At 36.2% G+C, this 16,375-nt stretch overlaps 1 protein-coding gene across 5 annotated transcripts in view; it reads right to left on the bottom strand.

Annotated features, from left to right (window-relative positions):
- Positions 1-16,375, bottom strand: part of LOC131164732 (DExH-box ATP-dependent RNA helicase DExH7, chloroplastic) — a 162,191-nt gene that overhangs the window by 132,092 nt on the left and 13,724 nt on the right. For all 5 annotated transcript variants that reach the window (XM_058122161.1, XM_058122163.1, XM_058122162.1 and 2 more), the window contains 8 exons: positions 12,948-13,101; positions 12,431-12,849; positions 11,752-11,970; positions 3,778-3,889; positions 2,752-2,946; positions 2,264-2,343; positions 987-1,109; positions 772-858 (listed from right to left, as the gene is read on the bottom strand). In XM_058122161.1, coding sequence (XP_057978144.1) covers positions 772-858; positions 987-1,109; positions 2,264-2,343; positions 2,752-2,946; positions 3,778-3,889; positions 11,752-11,970; positions 12,431-12,849; positions 12,948-13,101 — 1,389 coding nt within the window. The remainder of the gene's footprint in view (positions 1-771; positions 859-986; positions 1,110-2,263; positions 2,344-2,751; positions 2,947-3,777; positions 3,890-11,751; positions 11,971-12,430; positions 12,850-12,947; positions 13,102-16,375) is intronic.

The raw sequence follows: 16,375 nt of genomic DNA, 5'->3' as shown, positions 1-16,375 counted from the left end.
TCTCTCCCCTGGAGGTTTTGGAACAAGATTTCTGGTTTTAATGGGGAAAGATGGGTTTGTCCAGATTCTGGAGAATATGTTGGCTAATTATTTTTTTGGGTTATGAAAGGAGCAAAGACAAGTCTGCTCTACAGCGATGTGGTTTGTTTGCTGTGTTGTGGGGTGTCTAGATGGAAAGGAGCAATTGCATTTTTTAAGGCAAAGATTGGGTTTTGGTTTGGGATAAGATTCATTCTTTATGGGCTGTTGCTGCTGGTTGTCTCGATAAATGTGTTCTGAAGATGTTCAGTGTGACTGGTTTGCTGTTTTGTATTAATTGTTTTGTTTCCCAGTTTAGTTTGTTCTTTCTCGTTTTGTGAGGATTTCTTATTCTTCTGTTTTCTACATTCTTTCTCTATTAATATACTTCTTCTAATTCGATCAAATAAAAAATTCTTTCATGTAAAACCTAAGTGTCTGGATGTGTCATATTGTAGTCACTGATGAACATTTCCTAAATATGGCATCTAAATACAACACCAACAATAGAAGAAACATTTATGTTGTGGCATAACAGTAAGTAAATACTATAGCAAGACAAGAATCAAGAAAGAAATCAACCATCCAATAACACAGCATCAATAGTAACCATAAATAAATTTGATATCCTGGAAGAAAAAAAACTAATCATTCTAACTTTACCACTTGCAGGAGGCCCAAAGATAGCAGAGCACAAAAACAAGAGTATAACATAGGAGATCACACATACACCATAGCATATGTTATACTGACCGCTATTCTCCGGGGTTGTGTGCAAATAATGTTACAATGTCCACCCTGTCTGGCTTCAATCATGTCATCAAGTATAAATTGTGGGACCTACATAAAAGCTAGTTAACAGCCATGTTCTACAGTTTAAAAGAAAAAAAGAAACGCATTCAAAAAATGCCATGAACAAAATTGAAAGTGTAAGATGTATGAAAGCAAAATTTAAAACAATAGCATACCTGAGTAGTCTTACCACTACCAGTCTCCCCACATATAACAAGAACATTATTTTGCCCCAGCAGATCTAATATCTCATCCCTCAAGTCAGCAATAGGAAGAGCAGCTCTAGTCCTCAACATATCCTAAAAGGAAATATTAATTAAGAATTAAAAATGCAGGTTTTCCGGCAAATGGGAAACTGACTACCTAGAGAAGAAAGAACAGCCATGAAAAGTGAAACAAAAAATTATTCTAAAAGACATGCATCTGCTAAAATAAAAACAAGTAGAATTCGAATTAGGTTGTAAAGGTCACATACATTAGAAATAGTCAACACAGAAAATAAGAAAATCAGATAAAGGAAATTTGATTTTACCTGTGAATTGAAAGTGTTAGAATACCGCTTCACCTAAAAGCTTAAGCTTTTAGGTTGTGGATCAACAATGTATATCAGGCCTTAACACTTCCCCACACATGCAGCCCAACAGCACATGGAGAGATAAACAAATGACAAACAACATCCATTATAGGGGATAGATAATTCTTAACAAACAAACAATAAAAGCAGGCAACGAGAGTAGAACCCAGGAGTCCTTTCCATCATATTAATAGAACACTTCAAATCAGCTCCCTCACGCTTTTTTTGCCTTGCTCTTACCTTACCACCATATAAACAAAACTCTTGCCCTCCAACATCCGATGACCATAAATCCATCTAATCCAACAATGAGCTTCACTATCATTCCATTAAGCTCAACCCCACTCTAACCACAGGAAACATGGGTAGGAAGAAATCCATCCCTAACTTGATCATTTAACTACTGTTCTATATCCTAACCAGCATTCTCGAAAATATGGACACTTTCTAAAGCTTCAGGAGGACTTGTCGGCATGAGGGAATATCTTCAACCAAATCAAAAGACTCTGAGACATACCAAATTTTTTTCACAAAATTCATTCAATAGTACGTGATAGATCAGTGCAGGCAAATTCACCATCAAAATCACTCCCATCATGTACTACAGCCATAACGACACAACTGAACAACAGTGTATGTGAGAGAGTGAAAGAGAGAAGGAGGGTGTGTGTGTGTGTGTGTGTGTGTGTGTGAGAGAGAGAGACAGAGAGACAGAGAGGTTTCATGAGCCATAATACATAAAGGAAAGAATAAGTTGCAAGGAAAAGCAAAAAAAAAATGTTACATTAATCTAAAACTGAAATTCGATTACACCTAGAAAATTCTTCTGTGTACATTGAGATATTTTCTAAAGGAATGCTGAAACAAGAAGATACTGACCTTGTATTTCTGCATTTTCTTCTTATTCTCATGTTCCTCTCTCAGAAACAAACTCTGCACTTCTTTATTATAATTCACTTCTGCATATTTGCGTGGGGTTAAGGAGAATAAAACACAAAATAACAGAAAGAGAGACAGGCAGACAGACAGACATAGACAGAGAGAAAAAAAGAGAGACAAGTTAGGAAACATAAATATTTTATAATCTAATAGCTACAGTTTAGACAAAACTAAGTCATGTGTTCTTTAAATTGTCATTAACTGCACTATCATTATTTTTCTAGCAAGAACCAAACATTAAATTGTACATTAACATATATTCATCTAAAGTCTAACTATTCCATGGACATCATTGTAAATTGCAGTTCAAGATCAAAATCATTCTTCCCTGATATTTTACACGTACCACCGCTTTATTTATCAGTATAAAGACAATAAAATAAGGAATTTGATAAGGCACAATGACACATGAAAGCTCAAAAGCATACTCTGAGATCTTGAATCAGCACCAACAGCATTTGTCTTGACAATTTTCAGAACTTCAGGCTTTTCAGACTGCTCATGCAGAGAAATATTGCCATCACTTAACGTGATTGATTCAGGATTGCCAGAATTCAACAATGAGTCCACAAAACCAGCCCTTCGGCTTTCCACACTGTTTTCTATGCTGGTTGATGGTTCCCCTGAAAGATTTAAATGACAAAGCAAGTTAAAAGTAACTGAAAAAAATTTCAAGGAAACTGTACAGTGAAATCACTATAGGGTTTTACCCTTTGGAAAACCTAAGTAATTACAAACATGGTCTTAAATTTTCACAAAATTGTCGAAATTTCAGCCAAAATTTCTGGTTTCTGTCACCCTCGAAATCGAAATGGCAGTTGATTTCCATCTTTCGAAATTTCCGTCGAAATCTCAACGAATAGTCCCAAAAATTTAGCGAAACTTTTCAAAATTTTAACTATACAATGAAATTTCCTCGGAATTCAAGTAAGAAATTTAGGAGTGAAGTGAAATTTAGCTCTTAATTTATTTTTATCGAAACAAAATATTATTACAAATGCTTTTGAAATTATATGAAAAACTAGACTTACAAAAGTATTTTATTTAACCATTTATGTTGAAATTATCATTATTTGTATAATAAATAATAGTTAAATGATTTATGAATTTCATTTGTATTAGCCGAATATGTTTACTGTAGGTTATGTTCCAAATATGTTTGAAAAGCATACTATATTACAACTTTTCCACCTCATACACAATATAGATGTAATTAACTCGTAACATATTAGTCCTAAAACTTACATTATTATGTTTGTTAACCATTTCTAAAATTTCACAAAGAATTCCATGTTTTACTACTGATTTCCATTATTTTTTCAAATCGAAATCGAAATTGACAATGAAATTGAAATTTCCGTCAAAATTTCCGTACTTTTGGAGCTTCAAAATTTGAGTTGAAATCGAAATTTAAGACCTTGATCAGAACACACATTATAGAATAACACAGGTACCTTCATTCCATTGTATAACAAGCGACGCATACGGCTCTGTGATAAGCAACTGGACAGGGAGATCAGGGAACAAGTGACAGAGAGCAAATGCAGAAACTCTATTTTGAGCATCCTGAGATCATGGTAATTCAATTTAGCAGCATGACAACGAAAAACAGAGGACCAAAATTGACAAAGAGCACAAAGTCGTAAAACTAGCAATGATTTAACAAGAATACAGACCTAGATAAATAAGAATGGCAAACACCAAAACCAAGTAGAAGGGATTGAAGATTTCTTGAGTTGAAAGAAGTCAGAAACATTCCAGAAAGCTATTTAAAGTTCATGATTTCCATTATAAAATAAACTTTATACATACAAAAACATAAACAATGGAACTAAGCACCAAATTAAAAAAAAAAAAACTAAAAAAGACCGATTGTAACCAAACTCATGGATAGCACTTGGAATCGAGGACAAGACAAGCCACATTTTCATAAATAGTTTTCTGGTCACATTATATTTCATATAATTGTCTATTTTTACATCTGGATTCACAAATTATTTAATTTATTTTCATTTGGCATTTTTTTTTTTTTTTTTTTTTTGCAAAACAGGTTTCCTATTTGGAAAATATGCCTGCATTTTTCCAATAAAAAAAATGTATTAAGAAATACGATAAAGAAATTGATTATTGGAGAGGACAAGAAATTCTCAAAAGCAAAAAAAGATCAACAAAAGGAAAATAAAAAGAAAACCTAATAAAATGTAAATTAGAAAGCCCCATTTCAATCAATTACCACACTAACTAAAAGAACTCCTCAAATTTGCTAATCATGCCAGCCCTTTTTTTCAACCTTACTCTTACCACCATCCAAATGAACTTTTAATCCTCTAAGATCAGACAGCCACACGCCCATCATGTGCATCAGTAGTTTAGCTTCTAAATCCTTCCAAATAATCTCCGCCACAACAGAAATAGTGATGGGCAAAACACATCCCTATATCTAATCACTCACGTGCTCTTTACACATTCCATCATACTCAAAAATAGGACCCTCTAAACCTTCAAGCAGAGATAGAGGCACATGAGAAATATACCCAAATTTTTCACTATCATCATCCAATAGTAGACCACCAGCATAAGCATATTTTCCTCCAATGTCACTCTGCTTTAAATCCATTTTATCCAAAAGATTTTGAACTTCTAATTCATTAGGAATCTCCACCACAGGTGTAGGAAGAATTCAATCCCTGTACACTAACTTGTTCATTATCAAAAATAGAAACTCCCTCCAAGGCTTCCTATGGGGGTGGATGGACATACAATGAATCCCTTATTCTTCGCAGAATCAGAAAAAATGCACCCATATTGTTCTCAAATTTCATCCAATAACAACCCCCCACCACAATCAAACTCACTAATATCATCACTCTTCGTATCTGAAATATCCCCTCATTTCTTTTCCATCTTTCCTTTACTAACCTCATTACTACATCCAGCTTTCTTCTTAGCATTTGGATCTTTACCAATACTAAACTCTCCTTTAGAATTGGTCCTTAGTAACTTTGGCACTGACTCACCAGAATCTTATCTATTTTCGTCAAAAACCTTCTTCATTTCAGCACCCATACAAGATTCCCTCCTACAAGCATAAACCTTGTTACCCTCAAATCTATAAAACAACTGTCAAAGCTCTCCCCAAAACCAGGTTCTTCTTTTTTACCTTTTTCCACACCAGCTTCTAATACCTGTTCGAAACTTGACATAGTTTCAACCCCATGATCTTGTTTCACCAACACCGCACACATGGGCCTGAATACGACCTTGATCCTTCTAATGGAAGGCCATATAAGGAGACCGCGCCTTCAGATCCAAAGAATCAAACTTTCCAAGACATTGGTCCGGTTCAAATAATTGGCCCAATTCAATCAGAAAATAAATATCTCCTTTCTCGATAACTTGGGCCAGGTCCAAAACGAGGAATACAGCCCGACCCATTTCTTTTTTAACACCCTCCTCCCCAAAAGCAACCCTATCCACCTCTAAGATGATCACAATGACATCCGGAACCCTAGATTCCTTCATGTTTTGTTTAATCAATTCCGATTGATTACAATGGCCACAGATTCAGATGCAACGCACCTCCACACCAACGGCACAGTTCTTCTCCGGCCAACACAACCTGATTCCAGAATTAACTTGCTAATGCGACTCTCTCTTTCCCTCTGTTTGCCTTCCAGCACCACCTGACTACACAATGTTTGGCGTGAAGAACTATCACCACCAACACCTCTAGAATTTTCACGAGAAACCTTGCTATCTCACAAAAATCACTTGCAAATCTACCAGTGATCAATTTATGGATTTTCTTTTCCACCATCTCTTCTCATTCATATATTTGAGCTACTTCATTAGTGACAGGATCAAACTGGTGCTTCGTCACCTTTTCATTTGATGTTTCCGGATAGTTTCATCTTGTTTAGCCAAAAACCGGTTCCATGCAGACTAGTTGGTCCAATTTTCACCAACTGGAGTGAACCAGTTGGTCTGGATCCCATTAGAACTTCTCCATCATTGACGGGCTATTATTTAAGTCGCAATAATTTGAAGGGGGGGGAGGGTGGTAGGGAGACGTCCATCACAACAGCTCAAGATGAAGATTGATTCAGCTTCCAAGGGATGACAAGCTTCACATCAGTGGCTATCCATTAAGGTGTCATGTCTTCAGCCTACTAGCTTAGTAACTAGTACGAACAAGATTATCGCTAAGGTTCTCACAGATAGGCTGAGATAGGTGCTTGGTGGTACTATCATACTCAGACAGCTTTTTTTGAACAAGGTGGAGGATGTTTGTCGCAGGAAAAAGAAAGGAATTGTTCTTAACCAGGATTTTGAGAGGCTTGTGATTGTGTAAGTTGGGAGATTTTAGAAAAGGTTTTGACAAGAGATTGCAATCTTAGAAGAAAGAGTATTTTTTTCAATAAACAAAAGAAATTTTATTAGAGAGGGCAGAATGTACAAGAAGAAAAGAAAAAAAGGAAAACAGGGAGAATAAAATCCTCCCTTCACATCAATAACAAATAATTACAGATTTCCCATTTTAGGCCCAAAAACCAAAATCAATGCAAGAGAGCCAACCAGTCCCACTGCATGCCTTCCAAAGAGATGCGGCGAAAAAAACCACTTGCTAACACCCACAAAGATGAAAGATGAGAGATAAATCACTCTACTCCAAAGCAAAATTGTAGACATAGCCACTCTTTTGAAGATTCAAGCATTCCTTTCCATCCAAACACACCAAATTATAGCCATAATGGAGCATTGCCCTAAACCTTTCCAATTCTTTCCTTTACCAAAGCCTCTAACAGTGATGGAGCAAAATGTCTTCAATGTGGACGACACACCCAGCTCTCACCAATTGCTAGACAATTTATTCCAAATAGCCAACATGTAAGGACAATGAAGAAACAAATGTGCATAAGTTTCTCCACTTCTCAAACAGAGGACACAGATTTCCGGAAAAAGGGCATTATTGGGTCTTCTCTTCCGAAACCATTGGTTTTAATTTTTCCAAGAATGCAATCCAGAGCTTCGTGATACCCAATCGAACCAATTGAAACCCCCTTTGCATGCAATTGAAAGTAGATATGCTATCAGCAAACCAAAGCACAACATCTCTAGAAAACCTAACCCACCTACTATGAGAGATAATGTTCTCGACCATGAGCAAGGAAGTGAACCCTCCAACCTTGTCCAATCACAGATCAAAGGATTTACCATCAATCTGGGCTGATCGTTTCAGCATCGGCTACTGCAGAAACTTGCATGGCATCAAGTGAATGAAGGGGAGAAACGAATTCGCGAGAGAAAGAAAGAGAGAAACATTTCTTAATCTATCTGCACAACTGAAAAGTTAAGTTAATCACATGATTAAAAAAAAAATTTAGCAATTTCTTTTATCAGTTTTGGTAAGAAAAAAGGAAAGGACATCATTATGGAAGTGTGGCAGTGTGCTCTCTTGCAGAATTTTGGGGACTCTGGTTGGAATAGAATGCTCATGTTTTCTCAGGGAAGAAAGTGTTGTTTTTTGCTGGTTTGGGAGAAGATTCATTATTTGGCTTCTCTTCTGTGTGTGGGTCATGGGAACTTTAAGGGTGTTTTCAGATATTCAGTGCAATTGGCATTTTTTCATTGAACTGTTAGAACGCACTGGTTTTTTTTGTTTTCTCCCTTTGCTTTTTGATTTTCTTCTTTGTTTCTATCTTGATCTTCCCAGATTTTGTTAAGGAGATGTCTTATTCTCTTGTTTATATATTCTTAACGTATCAATGAATTCCTTCTTTTGCTATCCAAAAAAAAATAAAAAATAGACTTTAAGTTTAGACTTGCAATCCTTTAGTGTACTTGTCTTTTGATATCGGACCACGCTGTCAATGCTTCTGGTTTGGCAGTTTCATTTTCTTTGTACTTGTACTCTTGCATGCTTAAGTTGAACTGTGCTCAGTACTAGGTAGTAAATAATTTATATGCATTAAAGTTTGGTATTGAATACTTTGATATGTTTAAATCCAAATATTAGTGCTAACGTGTTCATAGATCAATAATCCATAATACAGGGAATTTTTTCCAATAGAATTATATAGGACATTGTACGCAAAATTTTAATAAATGTGTGCCTCACCTTCATGCCTAGGCTTAGGTACCCTTTGCGCCTCGATGTTGCGCCTTTGAATACATTGAGTGCATGCTGTTTTAAGGGTGCATGCTTTGAGAACTTAGTAAGCCGCCACCACCACCAACAACAACAAGCCTTAAGTCCCACTAGGTGGGTCGGCTACATGAATCCTTTTCCGCTAATTCACCCAATCAAGAGCATTTTCCTCTGTTAGATTAAAGGCTATTAAATCCTTCTTCACTACCTCATTCCAAATTATTTTAGGCATACCTCTACCCCTTTTCATGTCAAAAAAAATAACTAACTCCTCCTCACAGGTACTCTACTAGACCTGCATTTCAAATACCCAAACCATCTAAGTCACCTCTCACTTATCTTGTCTTCAACCAGTGTTATGCCTAAATTATATTGTATATGTTCATTTCTTACTTTATCTTTTAATGTTATACACTCATCCACCTTAACATTCATATTTCAGCAACTTTACTTTTTGTACGTGTTGTTTCTTAGTTGCCCAACATTATGAACCATAAAGCATAGCTGGGCTTTGTAGCCGTCTAATAAAACTTTCCTTTTAATTTTAAGGGTATTCTACAATCACACAACAAACCTGACTCACTCCTCCATTTTACCCAACCTGTTTTAATTTTATGTACTACATCTTCTTCAATTTTCCTTCCGCTTGCATAATAGATCCAAGATATCGAAACCTATTAGTGCTAATAACTTTTTCCTTCCGCTTGCATAATAGATCCAAGATATCGAAACCTATTAGTGCTAATAACTTTTTGATTATCAAGTTTAATCTTCCCTCCACCGCTACTCCTTACATTACTAAAATTACAACTGTCTTATTCCTACTTATCCTAAACCCTTAAGACTCTAATATGGTTCTCCAAAGTTCTAACTTAGATTCCACTCCACTCCTACAATCATCAATCAACATGATATCACCTAAAAACAACATACACCAAGGGATCTCAGTTTGGATATTCCTAGTAAGTTCATCAATCACTAAAGTAAAAAGACAAGGACTCAAAGTAGGACCTTGATGTACATCTATTGCAATTGGAAAATCTCTAGATTCGCCTCCTACAGTCCTAATGCTAGTCACTAGTCTATTAAACATATCCTTAATGACCTCAGTATATCTACTACATACACCACTCTTTTCTAAGACCCACCAAAGAACTTCCCTAGGTACTCTATCATATGCTTTCTCTAGGTCAATAAAAACAATATGCAAGTCCCTCTTCTTTTCCCTAAACTTTTCCATTTAACTTCTTAAAAGATAAATAGCTTCGTCGTTGATCTCCTAGACATAAAATCAAATTGAATTTCTGAAACTCCTTGTTTCTAGTATTATTCTATGTTCAATTACCCTTTCCCATAATTACATCGTATGACTCATAACCTTAATTCTACGATAGTTATTACAATTTTGAATATCACCTTTGTTTTTATATAAAGGTAATAACGTGTTTTTCCTCCATTCTTCTGGCATTTTCTTGGTTTTTAAAATAGATTAATTAACCAAATATTTCCTTTATCCCCTAAACATTTCCAAACTTCAATTGGTATTTTATCTGGTCCTATAGATTTCCCACTTTTCATCTTTTTAATGTCATCTTAACTTCAAGGATTCTAATTTTGTGAACAAATCTCCTACTTTTACTTTTCTCCTCATTCGTCACTTCCAAATTCAATCTTTCATTTTGGTTTTCATTAAACAACTTATCAAAATATCTTCGCCGCCTTTCTTTCTTCTTCTCTAACTAAGACAAGTTATTTCTCCTTTTCTATGAGCCAATTGCATTTTATTTATTTCTCCTTTGTTATACATGGACTTCTTGTCCTCGTCATCGTCTATTCTTTTTCTCCTTCTAATATACTTTGCTCTATCCCATGGTTTTAAATAAAGGTCGCAACCGTTACGTAACGCTTACGTAACGGTTTTTTGAGTTACCGATACCGTTACACAATCACAGCCGTAGCGGCCATTACGGACCGCGGCCATTACGTAAAGGCCACTACGGCCATTACGTAACTGTTACAAGACTATTACACCAAAAAATTATTTTTTTTTTTACTTTTTCTTCTCACTTTTTCCCTCTCTTTCATATATCATTCTCAATACACCTAGTGGCAAGAGGGGGAAAAGATTATAATGAGGATGACAATGATACAAAATTTACTATTTCTTTAAATACTAACAATAGATGCATTAATTAACTAGTTGAAAATACTAACTTGCTAGGAAAATATTTTACATTGATAATATTTGTAATGTGATATTTATGTTCTATATTTTTCAACTTCAAACCTTCTTTCTTTTCCAGCTATTTTATATTTGTATCATTCGTATGTCTTATGTGTCTAATAGATTAACGGAGTCTATAATATATTTTGTTTTATTAATTAATTTAGCACATATAAGAATATATCACAGATAAGAACAATGAGAAGTATAAATATGCACACACATGTAATTTTTCTATCAATGGTGGTTTAAAACAAATGTAAACTTGTTGCCCTTACCAAATAACTTAGTTACACGAACTAAAGGATCCAAAATACACTAAAACTCTTTCTAAGAAGGGCTAAAAGCTTAAACATGCAAGTACACTAACATGCACAAGGTTGTGCATGCTTCAAAAAAATTCACGGCTGTTACACCCGCATCCTGTTATGTAACATCCGCTACTCCCGCTTCCCGTTACACCCATTACCGTTACGTTACGCTACTCGCGACCGCAATTTAAAACCATGCTCTATCCCCAAAAAAACTGCTAATAAAATTTCTATGGACTTTTATGGATAACCCTAATGCCAATTTTAGTAGCTGCTAAATGAATTTCAATGGACTTTTATGTGTAACCCTAATGCCAATTTTAGCATCCCACCCATTATTCTAGAAACCAAAATCAAGAAACAATATCATTTAATTTGTTGAAGGTTGTAACTTGTAAGTGTTTACCTATTCAGTTATTAAGTCAAAATATGCTCCATGAATTGAGAATTCTAATCCCTCTAACGAGTCTGTTTAATAATTGTTCCCTAACTTTTGTTATTTATGGTTATAACCTAATCTGACTGGTTATTTTTTCTAATGCACAAATTCATTTTAGTGCTGCTAAAAACCCGAGAATTTTAGCTGCCAAAAAAAGTGACAACTATACTTTTTAGTCAAATGCATAACAAATGAACATTATAGGATGTCAATTTTTCTTGCGTCTAGTACGTATGGTGGCAGCAAGCCAGCAACAGAAATCTTAAAATCTTGCATTACTACATAGAAGCATAGTCATGCCTATACCTCAGCTGTTTCAGAAATTTCATCTTGAACAGGAAGCTGAAGCGTAACAAGCCCACCAGATTTTCTGCTTTTGCCCCTCCCACTAGCTTTACGCAGTACACTAACAGCATAGCAAAAAGCATTCTCTTTTCCAAGAACTTTATTAAATTTTGGTGCTTCCCAACCTGATCTTACACACAATTGGTGAAGAACAGCTTTAGGAATCTTTGGCAGGTCCCCCTGTTGTTTTCCATAACAAATAACATCCAGATAATCCATCACCACAAAAGAAGAAAACAGAAACAAGAAACAAAACAAGAAGAATGAAACCAAACATAACTAAAAACTTGTTGAGATGTGGATGAATTTTAGCAGCCTTTTAAGAAAAAACACAAAGTAGCTATATCACACATGATGCACAAAAAAGGTGGAAATTAGATGGTGGATCAGTGGGATTGTGAATCAAAACGTATTATGCATCATATATTGCAATGGGAAGGTGACTCTTGGCCCAATGATAAGCAAGCTACATACCAACATGCAAATTAATTTGATTACAGTTTATTTATAATAAGCAACAAGAGAATTAAATGGTAAATGTAAAACTCATTATTCAGCCACATATCAGCTTTAGCGTCGTGCAGTCAACTCCAACATAGAAAATATTCGCATCACAAGCTCACTACATTCCAGATATTACCTTCTTCCAGATGCCATCTAATTTCTCTAGATTCTTTCCACTGGAGAACTCTTTCATCTTTTCCTTCTTTTGATGTTTCAAAATGTCAGGAAGTAGAATTTCACTAGATGGATTATTTTCAACAAAGAAATCACCAAGCTCTACATCTCCAGAATCTTCTTCTAAGGAAATCCTCTCCTGACCAGAAGCACCCAAGGAATTGCATTCAATGTTAAACTCCCTGGAGCTCCAGCTCCCCATAAGATTTTCATCAACCGAAGATTCAACCACACGCACAACAGAGGCTGAGCTATTGTCTATATCAGATGATGTACTTTCATCAATATGTTTATGAAACATATTATCACATGATGCATCCTCAGCAGATGTACAACCGGAAAGTTGTTCATACCCAGCAGCCAAGATGTCATCTGACAGTCCTGCTCCATAAATTCACCCAAAAATACACCAAAACAAAATTATAAACAGTATGGAGAAGCTGAAGCTGGATAATATTATAAAACAAAACTGGATTAACCTAGAGCAGATATCTCTTGCTTAAGTTTGCGGATTTTGTGGCCTGCCTGTTCCTGGCTTTTCTTGTCCCCTCTCTCTTTGGCATCTAGAGCTTCCAATCGCGCAATGTGGTATTCTTTAGCAATAGAGTCATAAGAAGTTCTTGGTTTGAAGACCTACAAAGACAATTAAAAAGAAACCATAGTCAACAGAAAAACTTAAGTCAAGCAGCCATTAGTAGAACTAGTCACCAATTGACACCCATTTTAACATTCCATCCAAATCAAACATTGTATACAAACAAAAAACTAAAAAAAGAGTAAGAATCTCTAGAAAAAACTCCTAACAATTTCACGAAGTTAGTGAGGGTTACAATGCTCTGTTCCTGGCATCTCCTCTTGTCTAGACTGAAAGACGGTGATTTCCTTCGCAACCATCTCCCTCCCCCACCCCCCGCGCAGATCAAGACCCCTATCCCCACAAGCATCTTCCCTGCATAAATCGTCACACCGTTTTACCTCCACAGAGATTGTATTTCCCTGGCTTTCTTACTCACGACTCAAGTTGTCGTTGAACCTTTCGGAACCAACAGAATCAATCATTTTAAAAAATCTCTCTCCTACCAGAAGAACTTCAGCGCAAATACCAGGAGCAGGTTTGCAATCAAAAGCAGTCAACTTTCATCAAAAGACTGTCTCCTATCAACGGAACATAATCGCACCATCCAAAAGACCTCTCCTACCTTTAGAACTTGATCGCTAATACCAGAAGCAGGGTTGCAACATCCAGTAGCATCCTGTCTTCTTAACCTAAAAAAAAAAAAACCTAAACTGTTTCCATCATCAGTCCTGCACGGAACTTTTGCCTTTAACCTATATCCACCCGGCTTCCTTCAAATGAAATTGACATCTTCGCCATACCAAGAAAACCCATCTCACTCTTCGAAAACCACACCCTTTCCTTATTTTGCTAACCAAAATATCACCACTTCAATCAAGATAGACAGGAAAGTGTTTTCATTTGAGTGGATCCCCTTGACGTGTGCTCTTAGAATTTCTTAGAATTCTGGAGCATGATAAGAATAAGTTCTCTTGCTGTGTACTGCTAGACAATGAGATCCAACCCAGGAATAATTATCAGAATTCTGGATGCAAAACAACAAATTTCCTTCGATAAAGAAGAAGAATTTTTCAGGAGGTTCATTTATTATAAGATTTGTGTCAAACTATTCCAGACGGATGATTGCTGAGAAATTATTATATTCCGGGGGTAGATTTTCTTTGAGAATTCCAGAGGGTAAGGAAACATCAGGCTGGTCGATCATTTGTAATCTGTTGAAAGGAGATGAAGGTAAAACAGCTGCAGAGTAATCAGAAAGTTTCGGGTTGTTTGTGTAGGAAGCGTGGTTCCGTAGACATAGAGAAATGAGAAGGAATAATATTATGTATAATGGGCTACACAATTAACTTAGTTATGCAGAGATAGTAAAGAAAGGAGCTGACATGATCGAGGATGGGGAAATTCTGGTGAGTCTAGTCAGAATGTTCAGAAAGGCAAACCCTTGAGTTTGGAAAGAGGAGATTGGTGGGAGAGAGATCCTCGGGCATTTTTTATAGCAAAAGAAATTTCATTAACAGGGAAGGAATTTACAAGGAGGGAGAATAAGGTATCTCCTGAAAAGAATCTGGTTCAAACCCCAAAAAAACCTTAAAACAACAAAAATCAAGCCAACCAGTTCCTTCAATCGCTATTTAAATCCTAAAACCCCTGAAAATTCCAAACCCGAGACACCATAAAGAAGCCAAATACTGAATCTTTTCCCACATCAATGACAAATTTAACTTCTTCCAAGAAAAATTCAGCACGTTATGTTCCAACCATAAACACCATAAGACTGCAAACTTGCTACACTTCCACAGAGCTGCCCTATCCTTCCTTCTTTCAAAGCCAGAAAATCAGATGACTAACAGGTATTCCACTGAATAGGGCTAAAAATCAAACTCTCTTCCATAATACCAAATAGTTTGTTCCATATCCTCCATGAAAAATCACAATGCAAAAAGAGATGGGAAGCTGCTTCAGAGTTCCTATAACAGAGCATGCAAACATCTGGAGAGAGAGCCTTCAAAGGTCTCCTAATAAGCAGCAAGTTATTGGTATTAATTTTGTTAAGCACAACCAAGTAAAGGCATTTAGTTTTTGGAGAAACTTCAACCTTCCAAAAAATAGGATAAAGAGGAAAAAGAGAGTTTGAATAGGTCAAGAATCCATAGAATGATTTACATGTGAAGGAGAATAGGGAAGTGGAGATGCACGTAAAATCAAAAGGGCAGGATAATCCTGTGAAGATGGAAAGGTGCAGTCCTTCGCACAGACAGCATCGAAAGAAAAAGAAAGAAAAACCAGTTGTTAATATGCCAAAAGACTTCAGGAGTTCCACAAGGAGATGGGGAGAGGTCAGAAAGTTCAAAAGGGGAGGAAGATCATGACAAGCTGGGTTTTTGAGACTTGCCAACCAGAAAAGGAATATTCCAGCCAGCACTGCAAGTAAAGGAAGGCATTTTTGCCGCTAAACTTACGAATTTACAGAATACTACCAATGGAGCTGGAGGTGCAGATGAAAACCCATAAGACGTAGAGAAAACAAACCCACGAAAGGAAGATTGGGATCCTCAGAAAATTGTGGAAAACACAGAAGAATCTTCTAATGGAAAACAGAGCTGCAAGCTACCAGATTGGAAGATTGGGATGAAGAGGACAATAATCTGCTTCAGGAACAGATTCAGGAATTCGAGGATGTTTGTTTGACTCCTCATCCTAATGACATCAATAATTATATGGATATGACTCAAGGTGAAAACTCTAAGCAGAAGGCACCTTTGGAGGAGGCAGGCTTTTAATGGGTCTTCATACTCTGAACAATCAGGTAAGCTTTTTTCGAGTTTCTCTATAGGTCAAGATAATCTTTTTGATGAGGAAGCTTTGGCTAAACAAAACTATATGGATAATTCCTCTCACAACCACTCTTTATTTCATTCTGGGAATGCACTTAATTATGGAATTCATTCTTCAATTGCTTGTAATAGGTTAATTAACCCTAGCAAAGGTATGTTGGCTACACCAGTGGTCGAAAAGAATAACATTTTTGCCAAAGAGAATTAGATCCTTTAGGAGGGACTTCAACTCTTGATCCACTAGTAAATGAGGAGGACAGCCATGACCCTCAGGAGCTTCTAGATAGGATGGGGTGTTCTGTTGTTAACCCTGTAGGTCAGGCTGTTAAGGTTTCTGTTTCCCCTAGAACCTATGCAAGGAAAAAGAAGAGGGTGGAAAAAGAATTGCAAAAATTAGCTTCAAATATAAAATATGTGAGGGGGGAATAGTAAGGGGGTTAGGGGCAGCAAGGTGGTAGAATGAAAATCTTGAGTTGAAATATTAGTAGTCTGAACT

The sequence above is a fragment of the Malania oleifera genome, chromosome 9 (assembly GCF_029873635.1).
Source record: "Malania oleifera isolate guangnan ecotype guangnan chromosome 9, ASM2987363v1, whole genome shotgun sequence".
In the NCBI taxonomy this organism is placed as follows: domain Eukaryota; kingdom Viridiplantae; phylum Streptophyta; class Magnoliopsida; order Santalales; family Ximeniaceae; genus Malania; species Malania oleifera.
The sequence above is the reverse complement of the archived record's forward strand: the minus strand, read 5'-3'. Positions and strand labels throughout refer to the sequence as shown.